The sequence below is a fragment of the Ursus americanus genome, chromosome 35 (assembly GCF_024610735.1).
Source record: "Ursus americanus isolate L20-20 chromosome 35, mUrsAme1.1.p, whole genome shotgun sequence".
Classification (NCBI taxonomy): Eukaryota; Metazoa; Chordata; class Mammalia; order Carnivora; family Ursidae; genus Ursus; species Ursus americanus.
The window spans coordinates 5,320,241-5,333,920 of NC_142161.1; the positions used below are offsets into that span (position 1 = coordinate 5,320,241).

Consider the following 13,680-nt stretch of genomic DNA (forward strand, 5'->3'; position numbering starts at 1 on the left):
GGTCACGGGGAAGTGCTAAAGGCGTTATTTGAGAGTGAGGAACTTGGGTTCTCTTCCTGCTGACCTCTCCGGGCCCCTTTCCTCTCCTCCACCTGCAGGTTCCGGCTAGGAAGCTGTCCGGGCTCTGTGGGTTCGGGGCCTGGGGAGAGGATCGAGGTTATCCACCAAGAAGAGCACAGCCTTAACAGCTGTTGTTACCATCAACTTCACATGGAAAAATCTGGGCTCCACTGTTCTTGGCTGCAGTCCTTTGATTCAGGCCTTGCAACAGGCATAGGGTCGGACTGAGGTCTAAATGCACAGGAGAACTTGAAGTTCCCTCAAACTATGGGTTAGAGGCACTGGGGCCTGCGAAGGGAGGGGGGCCAGAGGAAAGAGCTGCTGAGCTTCCTATGCCGAGGGAGGCCAGGCCCCGGTGCCTCTTCTCCCAGCACATGGGCCACTGTCACCCCAACAGAAGGGGCTCCCCAACCTGGTTTCCTTGCTCTACGTAAGCCCCACAAGAGACGTTCTGGCCTAGACAGATGGCCTAGACTGCCATGTCACCCACACTCTGTTGGCTGAGATTTGAGGGCTCCAGATCAGCTGACACTCCTCTCCCTAACCCCTGTGTTGATTTTGCCACCAAACTGAAAGTTCTCCCTTCACAGGCCACTTGTCATCTTAACCTCTCCACTCACGTCCAGCAGACCAGTTCAGACCTAAGTCACCACTTGGCTGATGCTGCAGCCTCCAGCTTCCGCCTTCGCGTGGGGGACACCAGCTTGGAGGAGAGGGGCCTCCCAGATCAGACTCTTTCCTGCCATGTTGCTCTTATAAGCCTCCCCTGGCTCACCTACGTGATCAAAACCTACAAGCCTGGATCCTCAAGGACCTTCTTACTGTCGCATCGGACAAACTTCAGTGCTGCCTTCGAGCCTTTCTGCGTCCTTGGACCTTCCTTCTCTTCAGTCTTGCCCATCATCCTCCTGAGAAGCCAAGAGCCCAGAGGCATCCGCATTAGCGGGGAAGAAAGCAGGTACTGAGCACACAGGCGCACGAACTGTGTTGTGCCCTCGGTTTGCTGAAATCCCTCCTCGCCCTTAATTGCACTTGCTATCTCCTTGACTTCCAGTTTCTTTCTTTTCCTTTCTTTTTAATTTTAATTTCAGTATAGTTAACATACAGTGTTAAATTAGTTTCACGTGTACAATTCTTTATCCATTTATCCATCGATGGACACCTGGGCTGCTTCCATAGTTTGGCTCTTGGAGGTAATGCTGCCATAAACATAGGGGTGCATGTATCCTTTTGAATTAGTGCTTTCATATTCTTTGGGTAAATACCTTGTAGTGGAATTACTGGATCATATAGTAGTTCTGTTTTTATTTTTATAATTTTTTAAAGATTTTATGTATTTATTTGAGAGAGAGAGAAAGAGAGAGAGAGCACAACCGGGGGGGTGGGAGTAGAGGGAGAAGCAGATTCCCCACCAAGCAGGGAGCCGGATGTGGGGCTCGATCCCAGGACCCTGGAATCATGACCTGAGCTGAAGGCAGACACTTAACCCACTGAGCCACCCAGGCACCCCAGTAGTTCTATTTTTAATTTATTAAGGAACCTCCATACTGTTGTCTGCAGCGGCTGCACTGGTTTGCATTCCCACCCACAGTGCACAGGGTTCCTTTTCTCCACATCCTCTCTGACACCTGTTGTTTCTTGTGGCACCTGTTGTTTAGCCACTCTGACAGGTGTGAGGTGATACCTCATTGTGGTCTGGATTCGCATCTCCTGGAGAATGAGTGATGTTGAGCATTCTCTTCATGTGTCTGTTGGCCGCCGTCTCTATGCCTGCTTTCGAGAAATGTCTTTTCGTGTCTTCTGCCCATTTTTTAATTGGACTGTTTGGTTATTTTGGTGATGAGTTGTAGAAGTTCTTTATATATTTTATAATATATATAGGTTATATATATTATATATACATATAATATATAGGTTATATATATATTATATAACCCTCTATGAGATATGTTATTTGCAAATATCTTCTCCCATTCAGTAGATTGCCTTTTAGTTTTGTTGTGGTTTCCTTTGCTGTGCAGAAGCTTTTAAGTTTTATGTAGTCCCAATAGTTTATTTTTGCTTTTGTTTCCCTTGCCTCAGGAGACCTATCTAGAAAAATGGTACAGCTGATATCAGAGAAATTACTGCCTGTGCTCTGTTCTAAGATTTTTGTGGTTTTAAGTCTCACATTTAGGTCCTATATCTGCGTTCAGTTTATTTTTATGTATGGTGTAAGAAAGTGGTCCAGGAGCATTCTTTTGCATGTTGCTGTCCAGCTTTCCCACCACCATTTGTTGAAGAGACTGTCTCTTTCCCATTGATACTCTTGCCTCCTTTGTTGAAGATTCTGTATCATTGTGGCTTTAATTCCAGGTTCTCTATTCAAATAGATCAATGTGTCTATTTTTTAAAAATATTGATTGATTGATTTTAGAGAACAAGCACAAGTGGGAGGGGCAGAGGGAGAGAGACTCTCAAGCAGACCCCCAGCTGACCGCAGAGCTAGACACAGGGCTCGATCCCAGGCCCCTGAGATCACGACCTGAGCCACAACTGAGTCGGACACTCAACTGCACCACCCAGGCACCCCTCTATGTGTCTGTTTTTATGCCAGTACCGTATAGTTTTGATTACTATAGCTTTGTAATATAACTTGAAGTCTGGAGTTATGATGCCTCCAGCTTTGGTCTTCTTTCTCAGGATTGCTTTGGCTATTTGAGGTTTTTTGTGGTTGCATACAAATTTTAGGATCGTTTGTTCCAGTTCTTTGAAAAATACTGTTGCTATTTTTATAGGGATTGCACTAAATCTGTAGATTGCTTTGGGTGGTATAGACACTTTAACAATATTTGTTCATCCAGCTCACGGGCGTGGAATGTCTTTCCATTTCTTTGTGTCATATTCAATTTCTTTCATCAGTGTTTTATACTTTCTAGAGTACAGATCTTTTACCTCTTGATTAGGTTTATTTCTAGGTATTTTATTATTTTGGGTACAATTGTAAATAGGTTTTCTTAATTTCTCTTTCTGCTGCTTCATTATTAGTGTATAGAAATGCACTGGATTTCTGTATGTTCGTTTTGTGTCCTGTGACCTTACTGAATTCATCAATCAGTTCTAGTAGTTTCTTAGTTAAGTTTTTAGGGTTTTCTATACATAGTATCATGTCATCCGCAAATAGTGAAAATTTTACTTCTTCCTTACCAATTTGGATGCCTCTTATTCCTTTTTCTTGTCTGATTGCTGTGGCTAAGACTTCCTGTACTATGTTGAATAAAAGTGGTGAGAGTGGACATCCTTACCTTGCTCCTGACCTTAGGGGAAAAGCTTTCAGTTTTTGCCCATTGAGAATGCTGTTAGCTGTGGGTTTTTCATATACGGCCTTTATAATGTTGAGCTATGTTCCCTCCAAACGTACATTGTGGAGGGTTTTTATCATGAATGAATGTTGTACTTTGTCAAATGTTTTTTCTGCATTTATTGAAATGATCTTTTTTTTCATCCTTTCTCTTATTGGTATGACGTATCATGATTGATTTGCGAATATCGAATCCCCCTTGCAACCCAGGAATAAATCCCAGTTGATCATGATGAATGATTTTTTTTAGTGTATTGTTGGATTCAGTTTGCTAATATTTTGTTGAGGACTTTTGCATCTCTGCTCATCAGAACTATTGGCCTATAGTTTTCTTTTTTTGTGGTGTCTTTGTCTGGTTTTCATATCAGGGCAATGCTCGCCTCATACAATGAATTTGGAAGCATTCCTTCCTCTTCTATTTTTTTTTTTAAGATTTTATTTACTTATTTGACAGATTGAGAGAGAGAGAACAAGCAAAGGGAGTGGGAGAGGAAGCAGGCTCCCCACTGAGCAGGGAGCCCAATGTGGGGCTTGATCCCAGGGCTCTGAGATCATGACCTGAGCCAAAGGTAGATGCTTAACTGACTGAGCCATCCAGGTGCCCCTATTTTTTTGGAATAGTTTGAAAAGAATAGATATTAACTCCTTTTTAAATGTTTGGTAGATTTCACCTGTGAAGCCATCTAGTCCTGGACTTTGTTTGTTGACAGTTTTTTGATGACTGATTCAATTTTATCGCTGGTAATCAGTCTGTTCAAATTTTCTATTTCTCTGATTCAGTTATGTTTCCAGGAATTTACCCATTTCTTCTAGGTTGTCCAAGTTGTTGGTATGTAATTCTTCATAATATTCTTTGATAATATTTTGTATTTCTGTGGTGTTGATTATTTCTCCTCTTTCATTTCTGAGTTTGAGTCCTCTTTTTATTTTTATGAGTCTAGCTACAGATTTATCAATTTTGTTGATCTTTTCAAAGAACCACCTCCTAGTTTCATTGATCTATCCTTTTTTTTTTAACTTAATTTTTACTTTCTATTTCATTTATTTCTGCTCTAATCTTTATTATTTCCTTCCTTCTTTCCTTCTATTCGTTTGGGGTTTTGTTCTTCTTTTTCTAGCTCTAGCTTTAGATGTAAGGGTTATTTGAGATTTTTCTTGCTTCTTGAAGTAGGCCTGTGTTGCTATAAATCTCCCTCTTAGAACTGCTTTTGCTACATCCCAACAATTTTGGACTGTTGTGGGCTTTGGGTTTGTTTGTCTTTTTAATATTTTATTTATTTATTTGTGTGAGAGAGAGAGAGAGCACAAGCAGGGGGAGCGGCAGGCAGAGGGAGAAGGTGGCAGAGGGAGAAGCAGGCTCCCCACTGAGCAAGGAGCCTGATATGTGGGACTTGATCCCGGGACTCTGGGATCATGACCTGAGCTGAAGGCAGATCCTTAACCAACTGAGCCACCCAGGCATCCCTGGACCGTTGTGTTTTAATTTTCATTTGTCTCTTTGTATTTTTTGATATCCTTTTTGATTTCTTGGTTGATCTATTCATTGTTTAGTAGCATGTTATTTAATCTCCATATATTTCTGATCTTTCCGGATTTTTTCTTGTGGTTGATTTCTAGTTTCGTAGTGTTGTGGTTAGAAAAGAAGCATGGTATGACTTCGATGCTTTTGAATTTGTTGAGGCTTGTTTTGTGGCCTAATATGTAATCTATTCTGGAGAATGTTCCATGTGCACTTGAAAGGAATGTATATTCTGCTGTTTTAGGATGGAATGTTCTTTTTTTTTTTTTTTTAAAGACTTTATTTATTCATTTGACAGAGAGAGAGACAGCCAGCGAGAGAGGGAACACAAGCAGGGGGAGTGGGAGAGGAAGAAGCAGGCTCCCAGTGGAAGAGCCTGATGTGGGGCTCGATCCCAGAACTCCAGGATCACGCCCTGAGCCGAAGGCAGACGCTTAACGACTGAGCCACCCAGGTGCCCCAGGATGGAATGTTCTGAATATATCTGTTAAACCCATCTGGTCCATTGTGTCATTCAAAGCCACTGTCACTTTCTGTTTAGATGATCTGTCCATTGATATGAGTGAGGGTTAAAGTTTCCTACTATTATTGTATTACTATTTATTACTTCCTTTATGTTTGTTATTAACTGCTTTATGTATTTGGGCGCTCCCATGTTGGGTGCATAAATATTTACAATTGTTTTATCTTCTTGTTGGATGTTCCCTTTATGATTATATAGTGTCCTCTTCCATTTTCTGTCATACCCCATATCCAATCCATCAGCAGAGCCCATCATTATTATTCCTTCAGAATCTATCCAGTATCTGACCAGTTTCTCTGCTTCCACCACTAACACTTTGGAACATCCTACTGTGATCTCTCACATCTCTTTCTGCTTCCTTCTGCATATTTTCTACCCCCACAATGGTCCACCTTCTGTCTATTCTCAAGACAGTAGAGATCCTCTTAACGCATAAATCTCATCATGTCATTCCTCTGCTCAAAACCCTCCATTGGCTCTTGACTCATTCGGAGTAAAAGGCCAAATCCTCACAGTAGCCTCCACAGTCCTTGTGATGTGGCTCCTATCCTCCTCTCTAACCTCACCCTTACCATTCTGGCTCCAGGCTCCTTAATCCACCACATTTCTGCCTCAGGACCTTTGTACTTGCTGGTTTTTTTCTGTAAAATATTCTTCCTTCAGGTAGGTGCATTTTGCTTCCTCTCTTCAGAGAATGCTTCCCTGAACACCCTACCTAGATAGCAGCCCTCGCTACTCTCCATTCTCCTATGCTGCCTCATTGTTCTCATAGCCCTGATCACCACTTCACATATTTCTGTTTGTCTACTTACTTATCGTCTCTCCTTCCGTACGCCATGAGAACAGGGACTTGTTCTTTGCTCTATCTCCAGTGCCTAGAGGAGGGCATGGCACATAGTAGGCCTGTCATAAATATTTGTTGAACGGAGGGATGAATGAACAAATTACTCTATTATCTCCTACACGAAGTTCTAAGTACCTTAAGGGTAGATGCCCCCACTTTACCATCTCTGTGCCCCAATGTGAACTGATAAACAGCACAGTGATCGAAACAACTTGGACGTGTAGAAACTCGTTTAGCCAAGCACAGTGGGATAGGTACTAGAAACACTGGAATTCAAGAGAGCAGAGTTCCCAACCAGGCTGTCATTAGGGAAATTTGTGGTCTGGGAAAAACTGTCCTATGGGCCTCTGTCTTTTCTCATCTGTAAAAGCAAGTCCTGTGAAGCTTTCAAGGACTAGATTTTGAAATCTCGGTCAGCCTTGACTTTCTGTAGTTATAAATTTGGGGTAATTGCATATTCATTTGACAAATGTTTACTGTGCTAGTTTCCAGGAACTAGTTGAAAAAGAAAAAGAAAAAAGATCTTAATCTCAAGAGCTCAGTAGACTGAAGGAACGAATTAAAATAGAGTCAGCTCCCTGGCAGTTAAGAGCTGAGTGTTAAAGAGGCAGAAGTGTGTCCTGGGATCAAGGCTGGGAAAGGCATTGGAGGCCAAACACCCGGCTGTGCAAAGGCAGGAGGCATGGGGACAAAGAGTTGTAAATGGCTTTTGTACGCGGAGAGGTACCTTGCTGAGGTCTGTTTCAGCGGGAAGAACGTTCACAACTGGCAAACAGCCAGAGGGGGCACGTCCACAGCCTATGTTGTTCACGTTTAGGAAATGACTGAGCATGCTTCCTGTGAGATCTGACTTCTTCCTCATCCATCCGTGGCGGCCAAGGCCACCTCACACCGTGTCCACCTGCCCAGCTGACGACAGGCCCCAGGCTGGGCACAGAGGCAGACCGATCTTCGGTACCTGGTGGGTTTCAGGGGGAAAGGGCAAGGTCTAACCTCAGGTCAGGTGCCCCGAATGGAGCAGGGCAGTTGCCCCCGGCATGACCTGAGCCTCTCTAGTGGTCGAAATGCCCTTGTTACCAAGCTTGCTGCGGGGCGAGGCCGGGACTGGCTCCTCGCTCATTGGTCGGCAGGGAAGTGCCACTTGCTCCTCGCTCATTGGTCGGCAGAGATGTGCCACCGAGGAACCCTTGCTGTCAGAGGCGAGAACGAGAGCCCATTGGTCAGGACACCTCACAATGGCCCCCCCGCACCACGCGGGGGTTCTTCTGATTGGCTCGCTGCCTGCCTCGGGAGACCCCTGTTGCCTCGACCCCAGGCGGGCTACTTGGCGCCCTGGAACGGAGCGCTCCCAAGCCCACCCCTGTTCCCCATTGGCTGTTGTGGGGGTCGCCGCCATCTAATGACGAGGGAGGCGCCAAGCCCCGCAGCACGCGCCCCCTGCGGCGGGACCTAGTGCCGCGGGGACTGCAGGTGCCCAAGCGGAGTGCAAGGCCCGGGAGCCCGGCACCCCTGCAGACGACCCCCGTTCTCCCTCGGGACCGGGCCTGGGGCCCAGCCCGGGCCTGCCCTTGGGGAGCTTTGCACCTCCAGCCCGACCCGGAAGGCCCCAGTAAGTTCGAAGCAGCCACGCGGCGCGGGAACCCACTCCGAGCGGCGGAGAGGGGCGTCCCAACTGCTGTGTGTGCAGTCCGTGCCTCCGTTTACTTCTCGCCCTAATTGTTTACCCACACCTGAGTGTTATCCGTTCCTTTACCTGGCGTTCTGGGGCCACCCCAGCGGCCGCCGTTCCGAGCCCTTTGCCCCGACGGTGCTGGGAAGCCCCGTGCCACGAAGAATTCAGATTGAGATCCGAGCGGAGGAGCGCCCGGGACAGGGTGAAAGCCCGGCGGGACAATGTTCTACTATCCCAACGTGCTTCAGCGCCACACCGGCTGCTTCGCCACCATCTGGTAAGGGCCGGGCCGTGCGCGCCGGGAGGGGCACCCGGGGGCCCCAGCCTGACGCTCCCCCCTCAACCCACCCCCACCTCCACCCCCTCCAGGCTGGCAGCGACCCGCGGCAGCCGGTTGGTGAAACGCGAGTACCTGAAGGTGAACGTGGTGAAGACCTGGTAAGGCCGGGAAGGGGAGGAGCTGGAGGGGGTGGGCCAGGCCGTGGGGCTGGGGGTGGGCACAGTGGCGATCAGGGCGCCTTGTCCCCCCAGTGAGGAAATCCTCGATTACGTGCTGGTACGAGTTCAGCCCCCGCTGCCCGGCCTGCCGCGGCCCCGCTTCTCCCTCTATCTGTCAGCCCAGCTGCAGATCGGTGTGATCCGGGTCTACTCTCAACAATGCCAGTACCTCGTAGGTAAGGCGGGGAAGGCTCGGATATGGGGCAGAGCCGCCTGGCCCGCGCGGAGGCGCGCTCTCGACTGTGCTCTCCCTGCCCGCAGAGGACATCCAGCACATCCTGGAGCGCCTGTACCGTGCCCAGCGGCAGATCCGCATTGATATGGTGGAGACGGAGCTGTGAGTGCTCCCCCCGCCTCGGGGGGGCGTCCTCCCTGCTGGGTGTCAGCCCTCTGCCGCAGTACTTGGCAGCCCACATTCTCTCTGTCTCAGACCCAGCCTGCTGCTTCCTAACCGCCTGGCCATGATGGAGACCCTGGAAGATGCTCCAGACCCCTTTTTTGGGATGATGTCTGTGGCTCCCACACTTCCCAGCCCCTTCAGTATCCCTCAGGTAGGGCTCGTTCCCCACAGAGGCCTCAGGCTGCTGAGCTGACAGCGCAGGAGGGGAGCGCTGTTCCTGGGTCTGCCACAGCTCTCCCCTGCAGGAGTCCGAGCTGGGGACTGGTCACGGTGGACCCCTGCAGACAAAGCCCACTCCACTCGTCTATTCAAGGCCAACCTAGAGGCCGCTCTTGTTCCAGCTTCTTTCCACACAGTTCCCACTGCCAAGGCTCTAAGCCAGGCCCTTATCCTCTCTTAGCCTTAGGTTTCCCCGCCCATGTCCTTCTCTATCCACGTCCTGACACGTCCTCAGCTTAAGATAATGCTGCTTCCTTCTTTCGGACACACCTCCGGCTCCCCACCGCACGCAGCCCTCCATGCCCATAATGGTCACCCACGTTCTGCACTAGTTAGTCCTACACATCCTTCGCAGACCTGGCTTTCCGTGAGCCTTCATCCCTGGCCGGAACCAGATGTTGCTTTGGAACTAAGCATGCATGCTGCTAGGGCTTTGTCGCACCCTTTGTGTTGGCTCTTGCTGGGGTCCTGTACACACTGGTCTTCCTGTTAGACCATAGGCTCCTTAAGATGAAGAATCTTTTCTGTCCCCCATGACACTCGACATAAGGGTGCAGTGCTTCCTGCACAGAAAAATGGACAAAGTCTAGCTAAGGGGGGCAGGAATGGGAGGAAAGGAGAGCAGATGGCGAGTGAGCTCACCACATGCCGGTGTCACAAGGCTGTGGCATGAAGGAGTATTTTTGTCTGTTGTCTGAATAAGGTTGTGCAAGTGGGAAAACAGGGGCTGAGGATGAACCCTTCCTTTTGTCCCCAATCCTCCCCAAAGATCCGACAGCTCCTAGAGGCTGCAATCCCAGAGAGAGTTCTTGAGGAGGTCCCTCCTGAAGTCCCTGTGGAGCCCAGGAAGCCTGGTGAGCAGAGCGCCTCCCTCCCGGGAGAGGCCTAGAAGGCCCAAGAACTGAAGAAATGACCATCATTGAGCTTCTCTTAAGAGCCAGGCCCTCTGAGGGGCACTTTATTTGTGTCACCTTATCTCTGCCTCACAAGAGTCCTATGAGATCAGAATTCTTATCCCCGTTCTCCAGAGAAGAGTGAGGCCCGTAGTGGTTAAGCAGCCTAGCCAGGGCCAGACTGCCCGTGACTGGCCAGGGCCTGACCAGAGCCCAGGTTGACTTGATCCCAGAGTCCATGCTTTTTGCCCCATCACATGGTGTAGGCAGCCGGAAAGCGGCAGAGGAGCTGGTCTGACTTTCCTGCCCCTCCAGATAGGGTCCCGGTCACTGTGCTGCCTCCGGAGGCCATCACCCTGCGGGAGGCGGAGCCCATCCGCATGCTGCCAATCGAGGTGAGCTGGCCCCTGGCGAGAGAGCCTGAGGCCCGAGTCCTGCCTCTGACAGCCCAGCCTGCCTCGAGTTCCCCACTGCTCTGTCCGAGTCCTGTCTTCTCGTCTCCATTTCAGCACGCCCTGCGCCTGGCGTGCGAGTGCCCAGTGGGCCTCCTGCCACCTGCTTTTCAGACCCAGTCTCCTAGAGCCACTTGCCTTTTTCAGAAATGGAATTGTATCCCCTTCCCTTCTCCTCTCTTTGCCAGGGTGAACGGGACCTCCCAGAGGTCAGCCGCCGAGAACTGGACCTACTGATTGCTGAGGAAGATGAAGCCATCCTGTTGGAGGAGCGGGAGCGTAGGGCCCGCCTGGCACCGGATGGTCAGCGCCCCGGCACAGGCAGGCTGGGCCCGGACTGTGCTCCCGTCTCCTCTCTTCTGCGCCCTGAGCCCTTGTCTTCCCTCTGCAGAGTACAAGGAGGAGCCCCGGGCTCCGGAGGGGGTTACCGTAGTACCCCCGCTCTCACCTCCAGCTGTCGCACCGTAAGGGCAGGACCCCCTGGGCCAGGTAGGGGGCCAGTGCCAGCAGGGGTGGCCTCATTTCTCTTGCCCATTTTCCCCTCAGGGAGGAAGGGGTAGCAGAGCCACCTCTGGTCCTGGCCCCCGAGGAGGTGAAGCCGGTAGGCTGGGAGCCCGAGGCCCTACTTGCTGGTGAGTGCCCACCGTGCCTGGGGCCTTCCTGGGGGACCTGCCCGGCTACTGCAGACAAAGGCCCTGTATTGCAACTTGCCGAAGGGAGGCCTTCTAGCTTCTTGCCTGGGTGGCTGCCAGGGCGAAGGGGGTGGCAGAGCTGGGACCTAGAGTGTTGTTGCAGAGGTCACCCCCCCGCCAGAGCTGCGGCTGCCAGCCCCACTCAGCCCAGAGGTGAGTAGTGCCCCTTCCAAACTTTCTCCTCCTCTTTGCCCTCCTCTCCCAGAGCCGTTCATCCATGTTCAGCTTCCCCAAGCCCTGGGCCACTGCTAGCCTACCCGGGCCTTTGCACAAATTGGTAAAAGGTGCCCCCTGCCCACCGTCCATTTTATCCAGCCTGCACTCCCCAGACGGGCCCCCCATGTGAGGTCAGAGCTGCACTCAGAGGCCCTGCCCCAGCTCTTTCCTGGGGTGCCTCTGGAGTGGGGATGTGGGGCCTGTTTTGCAGCCCACCCAGGTGACAGGAAAAGGAGTAATGGGTAGCCCTGCCCCCGCCTCCCCTCTCCATTCAGAGGCGGCGGCCCCCAGTGCCCCCATATCCTCCGCGTCCGCCTGCTCGCCGCCGCCGCCGCCGCTTACTGTTCTGGGACAAGGAGACTCAGATCTCCCGGGAGAAATTCCAGGAACAACTGCAAACCAGAGCCCACTGCTGGGAGTGTGTGAGTGCAGCCCAGGCTCTGAGGGCCATGGAGGGAGGCAGGGAGGGCTGGGGGCCATGTGTGCTGGGCCTTCTAAACTCTGGGGAGGCACCGGGAACGATCCCCAAAGTGCACGTGTTCCAGGTTTGCACAGAGACAACTCTCTGCGTTCCTTCAGTGACCCCACGTAGCACATGCCTGGGCACCACTTAGCAGCGGGCGGGGCAGGCAGAGGCAGGAGCCTGAGAGTTGGAAGGTCAGAGGCTTTGGAACAATTGTGAAGAAGTGGAAAAGGGGCAGTGAGGAGTCGCTCCCTCCTAACTGGGCTTCTGCCTCCCCGCCCCCCCTCCCCCCCCCCCCCCCCGCCACGCAGCCAAAAGTGCAGCCTCCCGAGAGGACCATCAAGAGCCCCACGGAGCTATTCCAAACCCCAACTCACTGTAAGGAGTGGTGGGAGTTGGCATGTGGGGTATTCTGAACCCACAGTCCTCTGTCTTGGTGTTCCTCACACCTCAAACCCCATCCTTGCCGCCCCTCCCTCCGCAGCTGTCTGGCTGCCCCCAGAACTGCTGGCTCTCTGGACCCACTGTGCCCAGCCACCCCCAGAAGCGCTCAGGCGAAGGCCACCCCTGGAGCCTGAGGAGGAGGCTGAGAGGGAGGTGGCAGCTGAGGAGGAAAGGAGGATGGAAACTCTGAGCGATATCGAGGTAACTGCCCCCTCCTCCTCCCTCGGGAGCCGGCCCGCTTTGCCGGAGTTCCAGCAGGCTGCCTTCTGCCCACCCAAGCCAGTGGTGACAGGTCCTGTCCCCGAGCGTAGACTGGTACAGGGCCAGGACGGTGTCACCCTGCCCCAGGTGCTTCTGTGACGCTCAGGGGCTTAGTTCTCGCTCTCCCATCCCCAGGTCCCGAGAGAGGCCCAGGAGCCCAGCGGGCCCCTCATGCTGTCTTCAGGTAGGCACCTGGAGAGGGGAGAGGGCCACCACCCCAGCCACTGTCCCAGGGAATGGGTACCCTTACTGCTGACGGATTTTACTAGAGGAAGCATTTAACACAAGGAAGTCTAGACCTCTTCAGTCCTCCTACCTGGGTCCTTCTCGCAAGTCACTGCACAGCTGTGGCATCTGGTTCGACCAGCGGGCCTCAAGGTCCCGACCACTCCTATCTCAGCAGACCCACTCAGGCCCTTCCCCTACCCCCAACAGAGATCTCTCTAGAAGCGGTGGAGGAAGAGAAGACCCGCATCAGCCTCATCCCCCCAGAAGAACGGTGGTAAGCCTCCAGCCCAGGTGAACTCGGGGTGTGGCCCTCGTCAGTGTCACAGCTGCCGCCTTCCCCAACCCCCTGACCCGTGTGTCCTCCCAGGGCCTGGGCCGAGGTGGAACAGCTAGAGCCCCCTGCACTGCCTGCGGTGCCCGAGGTCCCGGAAATGCCCCTGGAGTTGCCTGCGGCGCTGCCCCTGGAGCCCGAGCTGCTGTCGCTGGAGGCTGTGTACAGGTACCGCGGAGAGGGTGCCCCGGAGGGGTGGGCCCGCACTGGGACTCCAGCCAACCGCTCCCGATCCCTCCAGGGCGGTGGCCCAGGAGCTGCAGGCCGGCAGGGAGCCCGATTTCAGCAGCCTGGTGCCCCCCCTCAGCCCCCGCCGGATGGCCGCCCGGGTCTTCTACCTGCTCCTGGGTGAGTGTGGGCAAGTGTGCGCATTGGGGGGGCGAGGACACAGGCCAGAGGCCGCCATGGAGACTCCCCCTGACCGGCCCCGTCTTCTTCTCCGACCAGTGCTTGCAGGGCAGCAGATCCTCCGCCTGGAACAAGACCAGCCGTACGGGCGCCTCCTGATCCGGCTGGGACCCCGATTCCACTGTGGTTAGAACTGATTGCCAAGGCTGCCGGGAGATCGGCCCCATTAAAGCCCGTGTTGCCTGCCTCAATTCCGAACCTGTATCTCGATGCTTCC

The 13,680-nt window shown here is 52.3% G+C and overlaps 1 protein-coding gene across 1 annotated transcript; it reads left to right on the forward strand.

Annotated features, from left to right (window-relative positions):
* Window positions 1–89: 89 nt before the first annotated feature.
* On the forward strand, window positions 90–13,654 carry REC8 (REC8 meiotic recombination protein). The gene is made up of 20 exons (XM_087859059.1): window positions 90–1,018; window positions 5,218–8,235; window positions 8,328–8,396; window positions 8,490–8,632; window positions 8,718–8,793; window positions 8,887–9,007; window positions 9,845–9,929; window positions 10,284–10,363; window positions 10,609–10,723; window positions 10,812–10,884; window positions 10,967–11,052; window positions 11,216–11,265; window positions 11,604–11,750; window positions 12,103–12,169; window positions 12,276–12,436; window positions 12,632–12,680; window positions 12,932–12,998; window positions 13,092–13,223; window positions 13,297–13,403; window positions 13,503–13,654. The coding sequence occupies exons 2-20, from the start codon at window positions 8,180–8,182 to the stop codon at window positions 13,592–13,594; spliced, it is 1,776 nt and encodes a 591-aa protein (XP_087715185.1). The 5' UTR covers window positions 90–1,018; window positions 5,218–8,179; the 3' UTR covers window positions 13,595–13,654.
* Window positions 13,655–13,680: the final 26 nt, after the last annotated feature.